The sequence below is a fragment of the Eriocheir sinensis genome, unplaced genomic scaffold (genome assembly GCF_024679095.1).
Source record: "Eriocheir sinensis breed Jianghai 21 unplaced genomic scaffold, ASM2467909v1 Scaffold383, whole genome shotgun sequence".
Lineage (NCBI taxonomy): Eukaryota > Metazoa > Arthropoda > Malacostraca > Decapoda > Varunidae > Eriocheir > Eriocheir sinensis.
The window spans coordinates 185,506-207,500 of record NW_026111702.1 but is presented as its reverse complement, the minus strand read 5'-3'; the positions used below and the strand labels follow the sequence as shown (position 1 = coordinate 207,500).

At 44.7% G+C, this 21,995-nt stretch overlaps 1 protein-coding gene across 1 annotated transcript in view; it reads left to right on the top strand.

Moving 5' to 3' along the window:
* The window catches only part of LOC126992007 (uncharacterized), an 87,395-nt gene extending 69,585 nt beyond the window's left edge, over nucleotides 1–17,810 (top strand). Inside the window, exons 9-14 of the mRNA XM_050850676.1 lie at nucleotides 1,975–2,334; nucleotides 4,890–5,019; nucleotides 6,106–6,269; nucleotides 9,066–9,170; nucleotides 16,921–17,037; nucleotides 17,244–17,810. Coding sequence (XP_050706633.1) covers nucleotides 1,975–2,334; nucleotides 4,890–5,019; nucleotides 6,106–6,269; nucleotides 9,066–9,170; nucleotides 16,921–17,037; nucleotides 17,244–17,672 — 1,305 coding nt within the window. The 3' untranslated portion in view covers nucleotides 17,673–17,810. The remainder of the gene's footprint in view (nucleotides 1–1,974; nucleotides 2,335–4,889; nucleotides 5,020–6,105; nucleotides 6,270–9,065; nucleotides 9,171–16,920; nucleotides 17,038–17,243) is intronic.
* The last annotated feature ends 4,185 nt before the right edge of the window (nucleotides 17,811–21,995 follow it).

Sequence of the window (21,995 nt, the reverse complement as noted above, 5' to 3'; positions counted from 1 at the left end):
GCCTTGATGTGCGGGGCGGCAGTGAGTCCTTACTCACCAACCCGCCGTGACTTTACTTCAGTTTGTACTTTGTAGAAATACGACCCCCAAGCTAAACTTTGGTTTGGAGAAATTGCCGTTGTCGCTTGAGCACTCTTAATCTGAACTTCCAAGGACTTCCACTATTACGGTAAGGCGTGTATTACTCCAGTAGCACACACAATCACTAATGAAACAGTGAACACCTTCCACAGCTAAGTACATAAACATAGAACATTATTTGAACGGATATACACATCGTGTTGCAAACCTGCTAATATATCTCACCGCTGCCACCAGTTTATGTTAGCAGTTTTCTGTCGACAAATTGTCTGCAAGCATGAATGTTAGCAGACTTGCACTACGATATATATATATATATATATATATATATATATATATATATATATATATATATATATATATATATATATATATATATATATATATATATATATATATATATATATATATATATATATATATATATATATATATATATATATATATATATATATATATATATATATATATATATCCGTCAACACTCCATTTTATGTTTGTGCACCTCAGTTTGGGAAGTGTTAATATATTTATTTAGTGTTTCTGTTCGCTACAAGATTATTATAACTACTACAACTATGGATTCACTACAGTCAGACCTCACCAAACTACAGAAATTGAACAAAAAGTGGCTGCTACAATTCAGTGAAGAGAAATGTAAAGTCCTGCACCTTGGGAGGGGATATCCAGCACACCAATACCACATGGGAAACACTCCACTATCCACCACAGAGGCAGAGAAAGACCTGGGAGTGTATGTTACCAGGCTACCAGTGAAGGGATATCCAGCACACCAATACCACATAGGAAACACTCCACTATCCACCACAGAGGCAGAGAAAGACTTGGGACTATAATGTTACCAGGCTACCAGTGAAAACCAAATCCGTGCCAATCGCAGCGGACGGGTTAACGTAGCAGCGGAAGTCCCTAAAGTTCAAATTAGTGTGGTTGAGCGTCGACGGTAATACTCTCTCTCTCTCTCTCTCTCTCTCTCTCTCTCTCTCTCTCTCTCTCTCTCTCTATCTATCTCTCAGCGGCACACCAAGGCACTCACCCTTCCCCTGGCCTCGCCCTGCAGGCTGGTCAGCTACAACACCCGGTCCTTGTATAGGCATGGTGACAGACACTGAGGAGCCACGTCTCCCTGTCTGTTATACCTCTACATGCTACCTACAATGCAAGATGGCGCCACTATAAACACTCGCCTGCGCCAGAACGGGCTGGGCCGACCATCAGGCTCCACCTGGAAGAAGCCTTGGGCCGACCATCAGGCCCCACCAGGAAGATGCCTACCGGCGCAACAGGCAGCGACATAAAAAAAAAAAAAAAAAAAATTACCTATCAGTGCCGAATTTCCCAACTGTTCCTGTTCCTTCCCTCGCTTCCGCCGCTAACGCATGTCGCCTCGCCAACAGATATAGCTGTGGTTGCTTCTTACTTGTATATTCTACTAACTGTTCCTTCACTTCCCCCGTCGCTAAGGCTTACTGTTCAGGAAAGTTGGATAGTTTCGTTTAGTCGGCGCAACATCTGTGGTCATATGCCGGAGAGAGATAGAAGGGGGAAGGAATTATAGGAGAAGGGAACAGATCCCAGGAGACGGGACACAACCCCCGATTAATACCTGGTACCCATTCACTGCTGGGTGGACAGGGGCGTAGGGTATCGGAAAAGCCGCCCAAATTTTTCCACTCCGCCCGGGAATCGAACTCGGGCTCTCTCGGTTGTGAGCCGAGTGTGCTAACCACTGCACCACGAAGACCCCCTTACTGTTCAGGGTTCCTTATTTTACCTTTGTCGCACACGTCCAGCCGTGGTCGCTTGTTCAACGCTATGTTCAGTGTCTGCCCTGTTCCTCGTCTTTACCGCTAACAGCCCCCCCGTCTGCAGGTTGAGCTGCTGCTGACGTCTTGCCACAACGACGAGCACACGTGTAACGATGGGTCCTGCATCGAAAAGAGCCGCCGCTGTGACCTGAGCGTGGACTGTGACGACCAAAGCGACGAGATGGACTGCTCGGTGGTGGTGGTGCCCGAGGGATACCCCGAACAGCTGCCCCCGCCCACCTACAAGAGCACGCCGCTGCCCATCCTCTTCGCCCTCAACATCACTTCGGTGAGGAAATTCGACTTGGCGTCCTTCACCATCGAAATCGACGTGTACATAAGGACGCAGTGGAGGGACCGCCGCCTCAAGTACAAAAACCTGCTGGCGAACTCAATGGCCAACAAGCTGCAGGAGTGGACTGAGGTGAGGCCACGGAAGGGTGCTGTGAGGGAGGGAGTAGTGGTGGTTGTGGGAAAGTTGGAAAGATTCGTTTAGTCAGCGCAACATCTGAGGTCATATGCCGGAGAGAGAGACAGATGGGGAAGGAATTATAGGAGAAGGGAACAGATCCCAGGAGACGGGACACAACCCCCGATTTATACCTGGTACCCATTCACTGCTGGGTGAACAGGGGCGTAGAGTATCGGAAAAGCCGCCCAAATTTTTCCACTCCGCCCGAGAATCGAACTCGGGCTCTCTCGGTTGTGAGCCGATTGTGCTAACCACTGCACCACGAAAAAAAACATGGAAGGGTCCTGTGAGGGAGGTAGTAGTGGTGGTTGTGGGGTGCCGCTGTAGTGACACGACTAGCCTGATGGGCCAGGAGCCTCCCATAACTCCCTCTGCCAGTGGGGTACCTCTTTGGCCGACTGGATAAGGAGTGGCTCTCCCGTCTCGCTGGTCGCGGGCTCGATCCCCGGCCCCGGCAAACCTTTCCTTGTCTGGATTAATTTCCCGTGTGTTTCGTTACACACAGTAGTCGTGTGGGAGTATAGAAAAGAGAAAATTCTGGCATTTCACCGTCCCAAGTACAACGTGTTGGAGTTGGTGGTAGGGGGGGGGGGCAGGACGGAAGACAAAAGTGTTTTGTCCTGCAGCAAGGAAATACCTCTTGAGCGAACACCAAGAGTGCGGCAGCCAGTTAATATTAAGTCCCGTTCACACTGTGCCGACTCTGGGCCACGACTACCCACGACTCTAGGGTACACGAGGTCTTGGGTGTTGATGTGAAAGGGTCGGGCATGTCATGAAAGAGGTCTTGAGACTGTTGACGAATGCTGCGCCGACGTCGTGACGGGAGTCTGGAGTCGTGAGTTTTTATTTATTTATTTATTTTTTTTTACGTCGCGGCCTATTGCGCCGGTAGGCTTCTTCCCGGTGGGGCCTGATAGTCGGCCCAGCCCGTTCTGGCGCAGGCGAGTGTTTATAGTGGCGCCATCTTGCATTGGCTCATGCTGCCCTCCCGGAGCTCATCTTTAATCCTAGAATCTAGAGTCCGGGTTGATAGGTGTTCTTCTGGATAGCATGTGGGTAGTTTTAAGCCACTCGGCGGCGGCTGAAAAATCCCAGCTTGGTGGCACCGGGCGGGGATTGAACTCAAGGCTTCCTGAACGCGGCGCCGTCACTCTGTCGACTCAGCCACCGCACGACATGCTGGCAACTAGTTGGCCGAATGTCCCAGACAGTCGGCAAGACACCAAGACCTCAATAACCCCCCCCCCCCCTTCTTGGAGCGTGGGATCCAACCTGTCAAATGCAGAAGTCGCTGGGTTGTCGTGGCCCAGAGTCGGCACAGTGTGAACGGGGCTTTGATCACGTGGGTTTATCGTCTCCCCTCCGCTGCCCGGCATGCTACAGTTCTGTCCTTTGCACTACTGAACATAATTGTGTACCGAGGTCGAGATTACGAAAAAAATTATCGACTCTTTACTCACTTTTCAATTGCTGCAGATTTGTACAGAGCGAGGGAGTTCATCGGTGAGATACATTCGCCGTGCTGAAGGGCCTGGCAGCTTGCTCCTCTAAGCCCCTGGGAGTTTGACAAGTGTTACTCGAACTTTCAATTACTCTAAAACAATCTACAAACATTGCCAAAGTATTACACTGGGGCGAAATGGCACTATCACGGGCTAGCGACCATTTGCAGAGAAAGTAATATTTAAACTAAGGATGGGGCATGGTGCGACATTTGTCTGCCATCGCACTGTATGACTGTTTTCGGTGACCGTCGTGTCTGGGTTTGTGCTTTCTGCAACCACACTTGGCAGGAGGCACGAGCGGTGGCAACACTGTAAATCCAGAGAGTCTCGGCAACTCTCAGGACACGGTGGAGTCTGAGTGGGATTCCGACAAGCCACTCCACGATGAACACCTCGCAATAATTGGTAGTATATATAAGCATAATTACATGGCTGTTTTGGTGCAGTATCAGTACATGTTGATGAGTAACACATGTAAAAATCATCCAACTGGTGAAAGAAATAATAGCAGATACAGAACTCCCAAACTTTGGAAGGCCATTACTCAAAATCTCAAATTTCGAATAAAAGTATTCATAAAAAAAAGAGTATATTAGCTTGAAACTTGCTGTGTTTATTGATGATGAGGGGAGAAATAAACGTTCCGATAATTTGCTTTAAAAGTCAGCAGAACACATCTTATGGTCTTCCAAATAAGTCGAGGCAGGTCTGGCATAGGCTCCCGCGACGATACACAGCCGCTTCCCGACTCTATGGCCGGTATTATAAGACACCTTCGCTTCTCACATCCACTATTCCTAAAGGTCAAAAAAGGGATCGATCGGGTTCTAATGAGTGTTTCTTTAGGCTCATGATACAGGGGAAGGGTCAAACTACCACCAGGGTCAGAAAACTACTCCTGGAAATGCCCTCAACTCATACGAAAACCTTGTGAAATTTGTGAACTTGGGCGACGAAATGTTTTGAAATACGACCCTATATACCTCTCCCTCCCCCCAGGTGTGGACGCCGCGCCTGGATATAGAGGACAGCACTCGGAGCGCCGTGGAGGTCAAGACACACTCCCAGGCCACCTACGTGAAGCGAACCTCTCGGCCGCTGCCCGACGACGACACCACCATCAGGGAAGGTATGTAATGCACCACCAGGGACTGACCGCGCGATGGACTCGTGATCCCCAGCCGCTAGCCTCCCCGAATGATCCTACGAGTTCTGCTGACGGATCTTTTTTTTTTTTTTTTTTTTTTTTTACGTCGTGGCCTATTGCGCCAGTAGGCTTCTTCCCGGTGGGGCCTGATGGTCGGCCCAAGGCTTCTTCCCGGTGGGGCCTGATGGTCGGCCCAGCTCGTTCTGGCGCAGGCGAGTGTTTATAGTGGCGCCATCTTGCATTGGCTCATGCTGCCCTCCCGGAGCTTATCTTTAATCTAGAGTCCGGGTTGATAGGTGGTCTTTTGGACAGCATGTGGATAGTTTTAAGCCACTCGGCGGCGGCTGAAAAATCCCAGCTTGGTGGCACCGGGCGGGGATTGAACTCGTGTCGTCCTGAACGCGGCGCCGTCACGCTATCCATTCAGCCACCGCCTCCCCTGTGGTTACGGCGGGAACCTACGGTCACAACCATCCGGGAGGCGGGGCACAACCTCTGCCTGATGCCCGGCACCCAGTCGCCGCTGGCTGGACAGTGGCACGGAGGAAAGGAGACAGCCCATCCATCTCCACTCAGCCCGGGAATCGAACTGAAGGCCTCTGGGTTACGATGCAATCGTGGTAACCAATGAACCTCAAAGCTCCGTGTGTGTGTGTGTGTGTGTGTGTGTGTGTGTGTGTGTGTGTGTGTGTGTGTGTGTGTGTGTGTGTATTTACATAGTTGTAGTTTTACAGGGCCTGGGCTTTACGCTGGTGTGGTCCCGTCTCCGTATCTACATTTATCCAACTTTTCCTTAAAGCTTTGCACACTCCTCGCCGATACTACATCCTCACTTAGTCTGTTCCAAACCTCTATATTTCTTTGCGGGAAGCTATATTTCTTTATGTCTCTCAAGCATCTTCCCTTCCTCAACTTTTTACTATGTTATCTTCTGTTCCTAGTGATAATTTCTTCTTTTAGTAGTATCTCCTCGTTGTCTACTTCTTCCATTTTGCTCAATAATGTGTGTGTGTGTGTGTGTGTGTGTGTGTGTGTGTGTGTGTGTGTGGCACCTATCCCCGCCCGCAGACGTGACGTACAGCGGCGAGGCCAACATGCTGGTGTTCCTGGACGAGACGACGCTCACCTTCAAGTGTCACTTCGAGCTCCAGATGTACCCGTTCGACCGTCAGCACTGCTTCATGGTCTTCAAGATCAAGGACATGAAGGAGGAACTCGGCGTCCTGGTGCAGGCAAGTCCTACGAGCCTTGGTAAGCCCAGGGAGTTTAAACCGCTTTCTATTGGCCAATCCCTTCTGGCACTCAAGTTTTCTTTTCCTGTATCAGCGTCCAGTGGGCTTTAACTCACCTTGCAGGACCCTTTACCAGCCCAAGTTGCTCATGAAAGCCACCCCCTTGGTATTGTCTTTTACAGAAACAGCCCATGAGCAGGATCGAATCATGTGTAGCTTGCCACATATCCGTATAGCTAGAGTTGGCGTTCACGGACTTTGCAAGTAAGAGGTTTCGATTCTGTCATATTTTTTTTTGCCCTAGAGTTGCTTCCTTTACTGTGAAAAAAGCCTTCGCTCTATAATGATCCGCATCAAGTACGCTATTAGCTTCCTTATCTCTCTGCCCCATCACAGAAAGTTTGGAAAGTTTCGTTTAGTCGGCGCAACATCTGTGGTCATATGCCGAAGAGAGACAGAAGGGGAAGGAATTATAGGAGAAGGGAACAGACCCCAGGAGACGGGACACAACCCCCGATTAATATCTGGTACCCATTCACTGCTGGGTGGACAGGGGCGTAGGGTATCGGAAAAGCCGCCCAAATTTTTCACACCGCCCGGGAATCGAACCCGGGCGGTTGTGAGCCGAGTGTGTTAACCACTGCACCACGAAGCCCCCCTGCCCCAACACAACCTGGTGCAGCACAGCATTCTTTTAGTCTTGTCTGACGAGGACCCTTCTAGCCCCAGAGGCAGCACTGTGTCAGTCTGCACAGAGGTGCAGGGGGAGACTGGAGGAGGGGCACAAGGGTGGGGGGGGAGTGGGGAGGGGTGTTGGGGGGAAGGCGCAGAGGAGCAGGCCTAGAGGGCGGGCAGACCCCCCTGTGGTGTAACTATGCCTACGGCGTAATATTTCTCCTGACCTGAGTGCTCAGCCATAGAAAGTCATATCCATAAGGTTGCTATTAGTAAAACACACAGCTCATCACGTAAGGACAACACATAGGTGCTTTGTTTGTTTGTGTATGCGTTTGTGTTGTTGTTGTTTGTGTTAATTTTTTAAGTGTGTGTGTGTGGAAATGTAACAGTGGACAACAAATCTTAGTCTGCAGCACAGCGCTTTTTTCTTGTCACTGAGGGGAAGGAACACGGAATTTGAGCGGTGACTGCTACAAGTCTGCCTGCTCGGGTACTCTCGTCACGGTATTCTTTTTGTGGCTTCAGCTTCGCTTTGAAAATTAAGTCTCAGCAGACGACCTTTGTGTAGTTGTTAACCCGGTAGCAGCGACGGGTCAAATTTGTGGCTTTACCGTGTACTAGCGACGGGCCAAATTTGTGGCTTTACCGTGTACCAGCGACGAGCCAAATTTGTGGCTCTACCGTGTACCAGCGACGGGACAAATTTGTGGCTTTACCGTGTGCCAGCGACGAACCAAATTTGTGGCTCTACCGTGTACCAGCGACGGGCCAAATTTGTGTCTTTACCGTGTAGCAGCGACGGGCCAAATTTGTGCCATGATATAAACTCCCCAAAATAGATGATATATAATCTGATCACAATATAATATATATATATATATATATATATATATATATATATATATATATATATATATATATATATATATATATATATATATATATATATATATATATTATGAAATGGTTTGTGTGAGGGGTGATTTTTTTCTCATTTTTCTCAACTGGAGGGACCGTTAAGAAACATAATTCCCCCCCCCCACACACCCAACGGGATAATCCACAATATAAAGAAAAACCCGCGATCCCCAATTTGAGGACCCACAATGTAAAGAAAGAACAGCATTGGCACTCACACACAGCAATGCTTCCTCCTCCGTGTCGGCTTCTCGTATACTCCGCGTTGGCTCAGACTGAAAACAAGTGAAAGGGTTGAGTAATATATTCCAGGGAGTGAACTCGTATCAAGGGAGCAATACTTTAGATAACTGAATTAAGGTAAAGAAAAGGAAATGTTGGTAAAGTAAAAAAAAGTTAATTGATCTTTATTTTGACAATTGCTCACTTTTATTCAACCTCTTTGAAAATCCGTTGCAATGTTCCCATTCACAAAGATACTATTACTACAGTTTTGGTCTCCCCGCCATGCGAAGGACATTGCTAAGATAGAAGGTGTTCAACATAGGACAACAGAGACGATCTCTCTTTGCGCACCAAACTTTATGACGACGTTCGCTCATCTCTTGAAAGTTGGAAAGTTTGGCTGAGTCGGCGCAACATCTGTGGTCACATGCCGGAGAGAGAGAGAAGGGGAAGGAATTATAGGAGAAGGGAACAGATCCCAGGAGACGGGACACAACCCCCAATTAATACCTGGTACCCATTCACTGCTGGGTGGACAGGGGCGTAGGGTATCGGAAAAGCCGCCCACATTTTTCCACTCCGCCCGGGAATCGAACCCGGGCTCTCTCGGCTGTGAGCCGAGTGTGTTAGCCACTGCACCACGAAGACCCCAAAACAAGCTCGACCGACACTTCCTCCACTTTAATATTCACTAAAGTAGAAAATGAGAAATCTTGGTGGCATTTAATATAGTTTAACTCCGGTTTAAGGACGCACCTCCACAGGGTCTGAATATCTATGTAAATCTCTCTCTCTCTCTCTCTCTCTCTCTCTCCCCCACTTTCTCCTTTAGAAGATACCTATGCTATCCAATTTACTAATGCAAGAGTCAACCCATCATTTTCATCCCTCTTTCGTCCCTGTGCAGACCAAGTTTCTAATGTAAGCGTTAATCAATATCCTCATTCTGTCATCCCCCCCTTCTCCCCTTTCCAGGACGGGCCGGGGGTCACGTTCAAGGGATCCAGGTACCTGCTGGAGTACACCCTCGTCAAGGAATCATTCAGTAACTTCTCCTACCAAGAGACCAGTCAAATACAGGTGAGGGGCGACGAGGCCAGCCCGACAAGACGCCTCTGCCAGGGCCCTAGAGTCGGGGAAAGTTGGAAAGTTTCGTTTAGTCAGCGCAACATCTGTGGTCACATGCCGGAGAGAGACAGCAGGGGAAGGAATTATAGGAGAAGGAGACAGATCCCAGGAGACGGGACACAACCCCCAATTAATACCTGGTACCCATTCACTGCTGGGTGGACAGGGGCGTAGGGTATCGGAAAAGCCGCCCACATTTTTCCACTCCGCCCGGGAATCGAACCCGGGCTCTCTCGGCTGTGAGCCGAGTGTGTTAGCCACTGCACCACGAAGACCCCAAAACAAGCTCGACCGACACTTCCTCCACTTTAATATTCACTAAAGTAGAAAATGAGAAATCTTGGTGGCATTTAATATAGTTTAACTCCGGTTTAAGGACGCACCTCCACAGGGTCTGAATATCTATGTAAATCTCTCTCTCTCTCTCTCTCTCTCTCTCTCTCTCTCTCTCTCTCTCTCTCTCTCTCTCTCTCTCTCTCTCTCTCTCTCTCTCTCTCTCTCTCTCCCCCACTTTCTCCTTTAGAAGATACCTATGCTATCCAATTTACTAATGCAAGAGTCAACCCATCATTTTCATCCCTCTTTCGTCCCTGTGCAGACCAAGTTTCTAGTGTAAGCGTTAATCAATATCCTCATTCTGTCATCCCCCCCTTCCCCCCTTTCCAGGACGGGCCGGGGGTCACGTTCAAGGGATCCAGGTACCTGCTGGAGTACACCCTCGTCAAGGAATCATTCAGTAACTTCTCCTACCAAGAGACCAGTCAAATACAGGTGAGGGGCGACGAGGCCAGCCCGACAAGACGCCTCTGCCAGGGCCCTAGAGTCGGGGAAAGTTTTGGAAAGTTTCGTTTAGTCGGCGCAACATCTGTGGTCATATGCCGGAGTGAGACAGAAGGGGAAGGAATTATAGGAGAAGGGGACAGATCCCAGGAGACGGGACACAACCCCCGATTAATACCTGGTACCCATTCACTGCTGGGTGGACAGGGGCGTAAGGTATCGGAAAAGCCGTCAAAAATTTTCAACTCCGCCCGGGAATCGAACCCGGGCTCTCTTGGTTGTGAGCCGAGTTAGAGTCGGGGAACTCACTGATTTTTTTACACTTTACAGTTAAGGAAACAGTTCAAGGGCAAAAAAAAAGAAGATTCTAGGTACTTTTTCGAGATCCTGACGATATCCAGAACACACACAAACAGCAATTTTTTTTTTTACGTGTACGACTATAGCGCCGGTAGGCTTGTTTGAGGGGCCTGGATGGTAGTCGGCCCCAGCCCGTCATGGCGCAGGCAAGTGTTTATAATGGCGCCATCTATCACTATTCCTGCTCAGGGGTCCGTCGGGAGTCTAGGCGGCGAGTGAGTGGAGCAATGCGAACTCGGGTGTATGCTCCCCATCAACCAGTTAGTCCACAAGGATATTGCCAAGACCCAAGGGGCCAGCGTTGCCAGATTATCGTATTCACCACTTCGTATTTATTACATTTAAGCCTCAAAATCTCGTACCTACAAAAATAACGATACAAAATTGAAGTTATCGTTAAAACTCCTATCTATTGATGTTTGTTTGTTTGTTTTTGCTATAGTTAATGGTCAGAAACTACGAAAATGCAATGCGATGAGTACGATAACTTGGCAACGCTACAAGGGACGCCAGAACAGTTCCCTGCGTTCATCCTAAATCTTGTAATACATCCACTCCATGAGGCTGTGGTCTTTTGCGGCAGCCTTCTTGTTCGATTTACAAAGAACAAGAAGAGGTTCATTATGTACAGTCGCGATATGAAGTGATGTCGCCGCTCTCAGAATGTTTCGTACGGGAGCATTTGAAGGTAACGGAAGTGATGTGTATTTATTGTTTGTTATAAAGTTCCCTTTTAATGATAATCTATAATACGTTGTGATGTAAAACACGGTAAAATAACGTAGTAGTACCTGAATTACAATTATACATTCATTTGTTTAAAAAAATGCGACTGCGAATGTCTTCAGTACTGAGGACAACCTTGAAATGATTTAGCTCACGTCGTGTGCTTATCTTTGCAAAACAGTCGTTATACGTCGTTCACATTTAGGCGATATATATATATATATATATATATATATATATATATATATATATATATATATATATATATATATATATATATATATATATATATATATATATATATATATATATATATATATATATATATATATATATATATATATATATATATATATATATATATATATATATATATATATATATATATATATATATATATATATATATATATATATATATATATATATATATATATATATATATATATATATATATATATATATATATATATATATATATATATATATATATATATATATATATATATATATATATATATATATATATATATATATATATATATATATATATATATATATATATATATATATATATATATATATATATATATATATATATATATATATATATATATATATATATATATATATATATATATATATATATATATATATATATATATATATATATATATATATATATATATATATATATATATATATTTATTTATTTATTTATTTATTTTTTCTTCTGGGTCATTCCATGAACTGTCTTCTGCAGTTATTAATACAGTTGCGATACATACGCACAGTATGACATGAAGCGAATAGACAGTTACTGGCATTAGAGTCCCTTGATAGAGAGAGTCCCGACATCCCAAGATTTGGACGCCATTATTGGCCCTGTTTTCGCCGCGCTTTTCAAACGCTATAGCACACGTTCTCTTTTGTATTTCTTTTTCACAGCCATTTAGGTCGTCCAATGAAACTGAGCACACTTGTGTCAGACCTGCACACCTTCCTCTAACAGCCAGCAGGGAACCAGCAGCCAGCGAGCTATGGGAAAGTAAATAAGAGACATTTTGTGTCTACATCAACAGGTATCGCCAACCCACCATTATGCCCTTATACTTCACCATAATTTGGTCACCAGCCGTTGGAACGTGCCGTAAGGTGACAGGAGATTATCAATATCCTTACGATCAGCCACTGTCTCAATATAGGCACTCAGTAACCCACGCAGCATGTGATATATGCGTGTCACGGCGGGCTGCTGACGACCTTGAGAGGCGGCAGCGCTCAGAGGGTACTGAGAGACTTCACACAAGTCTGGGTGCTTCTCTTTGAGTGTTGCTGCTGTAATGGATGGATTTAACAAAACTTATCGCTGTAAAACATTATCGGCAGCAGTTGGGGAAGTCTTTCTCTTACTTACATATCCCTTCATCACCTGACCCTTGCCTGCAGGGAGGGACGCTGCCTCCTGAACGTCATGAGCCTTGATATACTTGTCATGGGCCACGTGGCTGACACACTACCCAAGCTCCAGCCATGCAAAGGCTCTTTGCTCCCTTTCCGTTACGTGCTTGCTGTAAACTTTAACATATGGAGAGAAAATTATTTTAAAGTATTTGTGTGGGGGTGGAGGGGGCCCTGATTCCATTGCTCGCCGTGCCGCTATCTTGCTTCACACACACACACACACACACACACACACACACACGCACACACACACTAGGATGTAGTTGCTGCAATCAATTTTCTGTGTGATTTCAAGGTATTGTGAAGATCAGTTATTAATGAGTTCAATAACATTTGATTTAATATGATTTAATTGAAATACTTATTGTTGATTGAAAAATAACACAGTAAAGTACTAAGGCCATGTAAACGTGTTTCATTTTGCTTGAAGGTCAAAATAGGGTTAGATAATACTGTAGGAAAATGTTTTCAACATATTATAATGACACTGGTACCGATGAAAATGAAGACTGTGCAACCTTATACATTAGGCTATTAAATAAAAATGGACTTATAACCCAACCTAGAGGAGTTTCTAGCAGAAGAGCCTTCACATGAGCAAATAATAACCTAACCTATCACCGCTGAAGTAGTAATATTTCCCCGCATTTTAATATCTCAGAAACGAGTAATAATAATGGAAACGGTTACCAGAGTGATGATTAGCAAATACAATATAAAAAAAATATGTGTTAGCTTTTAGAGTGATTTGGGTGTGATTCTAGAGTTTTATCGAGACAGGTATGGCTCACCAAAAGCTAGCTTCTGTTCATCTAAACTCCTGTAACACGTCCAGTCTATTAGACTGTGGTTTTGATGAGACTGTGAAATATCCATTGTGAGTCTGTAATAACAGCTAGAGCCCTGTGGGAGAGATCACACCCAATAATTTTGGCCATAAGGGCCACAGCTTCCCTGAGGCGAACGATTGTTTCAGTCCTTGTAGCTGTGCCTCTCTCACAATGGTTTCCATAGAGAGTACAAAGGGAGGGCGATTATGACAGCAAGACACACACAATGGCAGTGTGTGTGTCTTGCTGTCATAACCGATGGTTTCCTCCCAAGACGACTGACTGTTACCACCTCTGTCTTCTCAGCGGCCTTGCAGTTAATATATAAACATTGTATCCCCTCTGTGGCATGTTGCTACAGCCGAAGGCTAGGCACCAAGGCATTGTTACATTAAAAAGCAGCCGAATCCGCTTCCGAAATAGGTAAAATTTTGTTTTTAATACCTCAGCTCAAAGTCGGCGCGGTGCTCGAAGGGCCAAAAATGGCGCCCAGCAGCCTTATACACAGGGCCCCCTATGTTGGGACTCTCTCTATAAAAGGACTCTAACTGGCATTACTTTGCGTTTTATTGATTAAGAAACGAGCAAATAATAAGGTTTCACATTAAACACCTTTTATTCACTATGATGGCTTCTTATTATCAGCATGGTCACTGAAATATATAGTAACATTGGTCAGTAACGATGATGAATGAAGAATGTCTTCATAGGTTGGGTTGCCATATCTGAAATATCAAAATTCCGGACGCCTCTACGAACACTCGACCATAGCCTAATGTTTGGCAACACTGCGATTACCCGCCCGCACCTCGACCACCACCTCCGTTTCAAAGCCATATATTCTTATCTCCCCACCTTCCTCGATTATTCTATGGCATTTATAAGCTGTGGACATGTTCCATTGATCACCTCCATGCATTAAAAGTCTACATAAAACTTTTGTCATCGTTATACTGACCAAGAAAGGCAATGATGTTTGCGATCGGTGGCAAAGAGTGAGCTTGGCGTTACAAAACACGACTATTCTGAAGCTACTTATTCTTATTTTTCCATCTCCCACTATCCCACGGTAGTTATAGGCTGTGGGCATCTTCCCTTGATCACTGTCATGCATTAGAAGTCCACGGAAAGCTTTTGTTATCGTTATGTTGACCACGAAAGGCAAAGAGTGAGTCAGGGCTGAATAATAGGTATGGTGCGCGGGCGATGACGTCATCATCATATGAGAGTATATATTAAATAAATTACGGCATCCTAGTTTAGGATATCGACTAATTATGCATGTCCTATATATTGTGCACATGTTAGATTTATTGTTGTCAACAGTGATCATGAAAAGATAATTTTACTTTCTGTTTGAGTAATATGTCGATATTTGGACTTCGTTTGACTTGTTCTTTGGTGAACGAAAACACTTTGGCCCGTACCAAGAGTCACGAAGGTTTAGCGACGAAAATCGAAGGGAAGGACGGTGCGTACCTATAGTCACTAGCATTTTTGGAACGAAGATCTGCGGGAGAGACGAAGGGAAGGCACGGTCTACCCCGTGTCTTCCCTCAGACCTTCGAGGAAAAATATGTTTATTTTCCAAATTTGGCGTGGCAAATAGTTGCAGTTCAGTTAAAACAACATGAAAAAATATTTTCCCTAATTGGAAAGTCGTATATTATAGTTGCAGCGAATATGTTTGTCTTGTTTACAACAACAGCACGCGCCTTCAAAGCACAGAGAAACCAGCCAGCAGGCGGGAACCTTCGTCACCTCGTGGCTACATTCTCCAACGATCTACGTTTTATCAAATTCTTTCTCATTTCGGTTAAGACATCTGGCTCTGAAAGTGCAAACAAAGGGTATCTTAATAATTTACTGCATGTAAATAACGATTAATAATGGAAAAAAGAATGAAATAATAAATAATAACTGTTGAATGCGATGCTAGGCTATTTAAAAAATTAGGCTACCCATGTTATTTATACATGCGACATCAAAATTCCTTATGTATAGACACTTGCAGAGTCGTATGTTACTTTATATCTCTTAATGAGATGAAATATGAGTATCTGAAAGGCTATGATCTGAAAGGAGTATGATCAAACTATACTGTTTGATATACAAGTTGTTTCTCCGTGTTCTTGTATGGTATATTATCGATGTAAATCTTCTGTTTGCGATTTATATACAATGGTTTGAGGATTTTTTTGTATACACAAACATTCAAATGATCTTCACGCAATCACAAACTCACAATGCGCAGGTGCCACATCTACGTTCATGAGTGGAGAGACGGAATGAAACGGACAATATTATGGCTGTAATAGCACCATGGAGGTATTATACCTCCATGAATAGCACTGTGTGTTTGTATGTGTGTGCGTGCATTAAATCTGGAAGGTGAAAAGAAGGTTGCAGTGTGTGTATGTGCATTTACCTTCCCGAACGACTTGTGGTAAGGATTGAAGGCACGGTCTGAGGCCGTGCCTACATTGTCGAAGGGAAGGTACGCGGCTCGACCTTTACGACTCTTGGTACGGGTCTTTGTGTCATAATATTTCGACAACTCTTCGTAAGACATCATTGAATATTTATTTTCTATTTTTTTTCTAGTTTGTAAAATATATTTATTTAAGTTATGATGAAGATACAGGAAAATAATGGTACTCTTGAAAATATATAACAATACTTGCGTGATCGAAAATAAACGTACACGGCGACATCACTTCATATCGCGACTGTACGTACATCCAATCACAATTTATAAAGACTATTGAATTTGTGTGTCTATAGAGGAACAGTAACCGTTCCTGTCGGCGAAAAACATTGAGTGGTCTGACTGCGACTCGAACCTTCGCCTGCCGGGTGAATCGAGAGGTGCTGTCCACTGCCCCAAGGACCGATGTGTGTGTGTGTGTGTGTGTGTGTGTGTGTGTGTGTGTTTTACATCTCAGCCTTGAGCGCCGGTAGGCTTTCTTCAGGGGCCTAGCTGGTGGTCGGCCCAAGCCCGTCATGGCGCAGGCAATTTTTTTTATAGTGGCGCCAGTATGCTTGCCTCATGCTGCCCCCCGGAACTCATTCTTGATTCACTGGACGGTTTCCTCTACAGTCCGGGTTGATGGGTGGTCTTCAGGACAGCATGTGGGTAGTCTTAGGCCACTCGGTGGTGACTGAAAAATCCCAGGTGGTAGCGTGGGGATTCGAATCGACGTTGTCCATGGCGTGATGAATGCTGGCCCGGCACGCTAACCACTCAGTCACCGCCTGTGTGTGTGTGTGTGTGTGTGTGTGTGTGTGTGTGTGTGTGTGTGTGTGTGTGTGTGTTAGCTAAGTTCACGTTGCTTTATGTACGTGCCTTTTGCCATTAATTTCCTTTCCTTTCCCTTTCCCGTCACTTCCTTCAACTTAATATTAACTAGAGTTGAAATGCAACGTTTTGGAGCATCTGATTAATGTAGAATCACTTAGGTTTAAGGACAGACCACCTATATAGTCTGGACCATGGGGTCTGTGTGGTCTGATTTTCTATGTAAGTCTATGTAAATCTTTCAGATCCGCTTTGAGTTCCGCAACCAGTACGGCTACTACATTGGCAACACTTTCCTGCCCAGCCTCATGCAGGTGACCATCTCGCTGGTAACACTGCGCTTCGATCTGGCGGACTTCCAGGTGAGTGTGTGTGTGTGTGTGTGTGTGTGTGTGTGTGTGAGAGAGAGAGAGAGAGAGAGAGAGAGAGAGAGAGAGAGAGAGAGAGAGAGAGAGAGAGGGGTATAGAAATGAAATAGTTGAAATAGCTATTACAACAGTTACTACTACTACTACTACTACTACTACTACTACTACTACAACTACTACTACTACCACTACCATTACAGGACCGCATCATGGTGTCCCTGACGTCCCTCCTCGTGCTGGCGACCTACTTTACGCAGACCAGTCAGACCATCCCCAAGACCTCCTACCTCAAGCTGATTGACGTGTGGTTCGTGGCTCTCATCACGCTGGACTTCGGCGTCATCCTGTCCCTGGTCTACGTGGAGACGCTGAGGATCAAGGAGAGGGAGAGGGAGGGCGTCATCAAGGCCTTCAGAGTCTCTCCCGCTGGTGAAGTCGCCAGGATGGGTGGGAGGCGCTTCACGGCTTCATATTCTTGCTCCTCGCTGCGAGCCCTGCTCTCGTCCCGCCTCCCGTCCTGCCCTGCCGAGACGAACGTTTTCTTCATCAAGTTTTTCTCCATGACGATAGTGCTCATGCTGGTCTGCTTCGTGTCCACTTGTATCTACGGGATGTACATGGATGACTAAGCAAAGAGAATGTGACGCGACTTTGTACACCGGCTCATCCCTATGCTGTCCAACTTCCTAATGCAAAAGTTATCTAGTGTCTTTAATCTTTCATCTCCTGTCTCCTTGAATGCATATTGATGTATACGAAGAGAATGTGACACGACTTTGTATTCAGGCTCATCCTTCTGCTGTCCAACTTCCTAATGCAAAAGTTAACCAGTGTTTATACTTTTCATCTGTCTCCTGCGAGGTGTGTGGAAAGGTTGGAAAGTTTCGTGGGTGGAAAGGTTGGAAAGTTTCGTTTAGTCGGCGCAACATCTGTGGTCATATGCCGGAGAGAGACAGAAGGGGCAGGAATTATAGGAAAGGGAACAGACCACAGGAGACGGGACATAACCCCCGATTAATACCTGCTGGGTGGACAGGAGTGTAGGGTATCAGAAAAGCCGCCCAAATTTTTCCATTCCGCCCAGTAATCGAACACGGGCTCTCTCGGTTGTGAGCCGAGTGTGCTAACCACTGCACCACGAAAACCCCGAGAGGTGTGTGGATGACTAGGCGAAGAGGATATGACTCGACTTTCTATTCAAGCTCATCCATATGGTATCGAACTTCCTAATGCAAAAGATAACTGGTGTCTAAACTCCATCTCGCGTCGCTAAACTCTGAACAGCCTCCCTTCGTCCGTATTTCCTTCTGCCTATGACTTGGGATCTTTCAAGAGAAGTGTACCAAGACCTCCATAATCCAAATTGACCAGTCTTTAGTAATCTTTTATATTTTGTATGGTGGGGACAGCCGCTCTTAAGACTCGTTTTCTACATTCGGAAGTTGGTCAGCCTCCTTAACTGTGCAAACAAGAGATTTACTCGTTTAATACCTTAAGCACATTTATGAATAATACATTTACTTTGCTTTCTATTGATACCAAACATGTATGTATATATATATATATATATATACATATATATATATATATATATATATATATATATATATATATATATATATATATATATATATATATATATATATATATATATATTAGGTATCAAAAGAAACCAAATTAAATGTATTATTCATAAATAGGAACAAACAGGGTTGAATACTAATACAAAAATAACGTATAATAAGGCTTAATATAGGTTGATTTATATAGTAAAACGATTATAATAAAAAAGTAGCTTTTTATATAGATATCTTAAAATGGCTTTAATACAAGATAGTCAACATATTGAAGTGTTCATATATGAATTTTTATATATTAATTTGTTTGGCGTCAGGAAGGTTTTTCGTAGCGGCGCATGAAATGAGTCAGATTCGGCGAATATTCGTCGCGACTTCTGGTCGAGCTCGAGCAAAAACTACTGAAGCTAGGAAGGTGTGCCTGGTGCCAAATGAAATGGAAAGTATTAAATAAAAAAAATTAAAAAGTTATAAGCAAAAATCTAGGACGTGTCCAAATCGCAGCAAAAGGGACGAAAAACAGGCTATTCTGTGACGGCTCGACGACAAACTTGGAATCGAGCTATCAAACAATCCTTCGAGCTGGTCAAACTACATTGCCAAGAGGGGCTACATGCCAAAGTACAACCTTGTAGAGGCAATAGCAAGGCCACACTAGACAAAAACGTCAAATTGTCTGGAGTTCGTCAAAATCGCTCTCAAAAGGGTTTACGTTTTGAGCTGTAGCGACGAAACTACAAAGAGTAGGGAAATTTTATGCACCACGTTGGAAAGCACATTGGTAGGGCTAAAGTATATGTTAAATAAGTTTTTTTGAAATGCTCAAAAAAGGAGTGGGTTTCAAGGTTAGGAACTCAAAAATAGTTTTTTTTCAGAGCCGTTTTTTGCGAATTTATTCGATTTTTTACCCATTTTAGCCCGGTAGCTTATTAAAAAATATAGCCCTTTCATTTTGCCGTCGATTGATACCAAAAACATTTCTGTAGCCCCAGAAATAAGGGAGTTATGGCGATTCGCACCAAAGCGGTTGATTTTCCAAAATTCGCGTAAATGACAAGGCCGCCGCAAAATCAAGAGTCCGCCGTCCATTACTTGAGATGTCACTGAACTACTGTATTAGTAACACAATCTTCAGAGAGAGAGAGAGAGAGAGAGAGAGAGAGAGAGAGAGAGAGAGAGAGAGAGAGAGAGAGAGAGAAAGATAATAATAATAATAATAATAATAATAATAATAATAATAATAATAATAATAATAATAATAAAAATAACACTAATAATAATAATAATAATCCACACGGGTCGCCTTACAGTGCCAATAAAGAGTCGGTACAGTTGTGTGGCACAGACCAAATGCAAGAAAATAAGTCTATTATTGTGGTCACAGCTCACAGTAACTCCACAACAGCCACGCCATCATCACCACCACTACCACAACACCACCACATCGAGAACACCACCTCCACTACCACCACCAACACATCATCGTTTAAAAATCACCACCACCACCACCACCACCAATATCACTACCATCTACTATCCATATCAGACCCTATGTCATATACCGTTTTTCGCAAATATCTTTCAAACGAAGACTCCGATCAGCATGGGGCTTTGGCACAGATTGTTTCACACACTCCGCTAATTTGTGACGCCATTGTGCATTGCTAGATGAGGTTAAGTATGGCGTTTACTCTTGACTGTGATGGCAAAACCTGGGTGAGCCACATTGTGGGGTTCTTGAAAGGTCTGGACTTCCTAAAATCCCGTAAACTCTCAGCAATAAAAAATATAAAATAAAATATCTGAAAATTGAGTTATCAGACTCACAGCCCCTCTAGTCCTTATCATTATTTAAATATCTGACCAGTCACATCTCTCATAGGTTAAGCAAAAGCCAGATAAAACAAGCACTTAAGATTATTGAAAGCAACAAAGAAACTCGCTGGAAATTAAGAATAATTAATTAGTCCCAGACACACAGCAACCTAGCTAGCTATCTTAAACATCCTATGCAAAATATGTACTTAGCTGTAAGTAGGCGAAGAGGGAGCCACGCCTTAACTGCCTCGTGAGTCTAGATCCCTGGAGTCCTTCTTCAATCCTCTCTTGTTCCTCTGCAACACGCCGTGCCCTCCTTACCTCCCAACGGCTTCCCTCGCCTGAGTACACAATCACTCTGGATTTGTGGTTACTACAAAGGCAGGAACCCACCACGATGAACACGTGGCGCGGGAGGACAGAGGGACGTCTGTTCGCGGCGAAGTCTGGGCAGGAGATGCTGGATGCGGCCCGCCGAGCCCCACAATTCTCAGACCGGGCTCCGCGGTTAAGATGCCAGCTCTCGCCATACAGACATCTCGTTTTCTGTGCAACACTTACGCTAAAACTCCCTAACGGCTATGGATTTATTATTTATTAATAACCTAACACATTCGCTAGGTATTAGTGGGTCATGCATCCCACACATAGCTCAGCTTTGGCAGTAATAACCAATCTGATCTGAAATAGCGCGCGTTCCCGCCTTCTAGTTTTCCCGCCTGACTTGTGACTACTCCCGCTCTCTCAATCAAAATGGCGGGGACACCCGCGGTATTTTTCAACGGGCCACTCCCTGAATAATGGGGTTTTAGTGCTTGTTCGTTTTAGTGTTTCATATGTATCGTTCGGGATAGGTGATTCGTATGTAATATGAATCGTATTATATGGTTTCGAAACTAACGTATCTAGTTTCTTCGTCGATGAAGCCAGTGCACTCGGGCTGCAGGTACTGTACGCACCTAGGGTTTTCTTGCCGAGTAAAGCCTAGAGGAAAGGGCATTTGAGGTGGTTTACTTATTCCCTCACGACAATTTACTCGGCAAGAGTCCATGAAGCAAGCTGGAGATGGAGAGACTACTGAAACCTGAACGCTTCGAGGGTGCACAAGACACTACGCCTGCTCAGTGGAACCACTGGCTCTGCACCTTCAATAACTTCATTCAGTCTATGTCTCCTGCACCTGACAAGTTGAAGCTGCTCGTCAACTACATCTCTCCAGAAGCATACACCCACATCACATCATACGAGGAGGCCATCAAAGCTTTGAAAACTGTGTACGTGAAGCCCAAGAATATCATCTTCGCCCGGCATCAATTGGTTACTTGCAGGCAGCAACTGGCCGAGTCCATCGACACCTTGCTCTTGTCTCTGAAGCAGCTGTCTAAAGACTGTGACTACAAAGACGTGACTGCTGACACCTACACTCAAGAAGCCATTAGAGATGCCTTCATCACTGGTCTCGCCTCTCCTACCATCCATCAACGTCTATTGGAGAGAGAAACTTTGTCCCTGAATGAGGCCGTACAACTTGCTCGAAGCCTCGACACTGCTCAACGC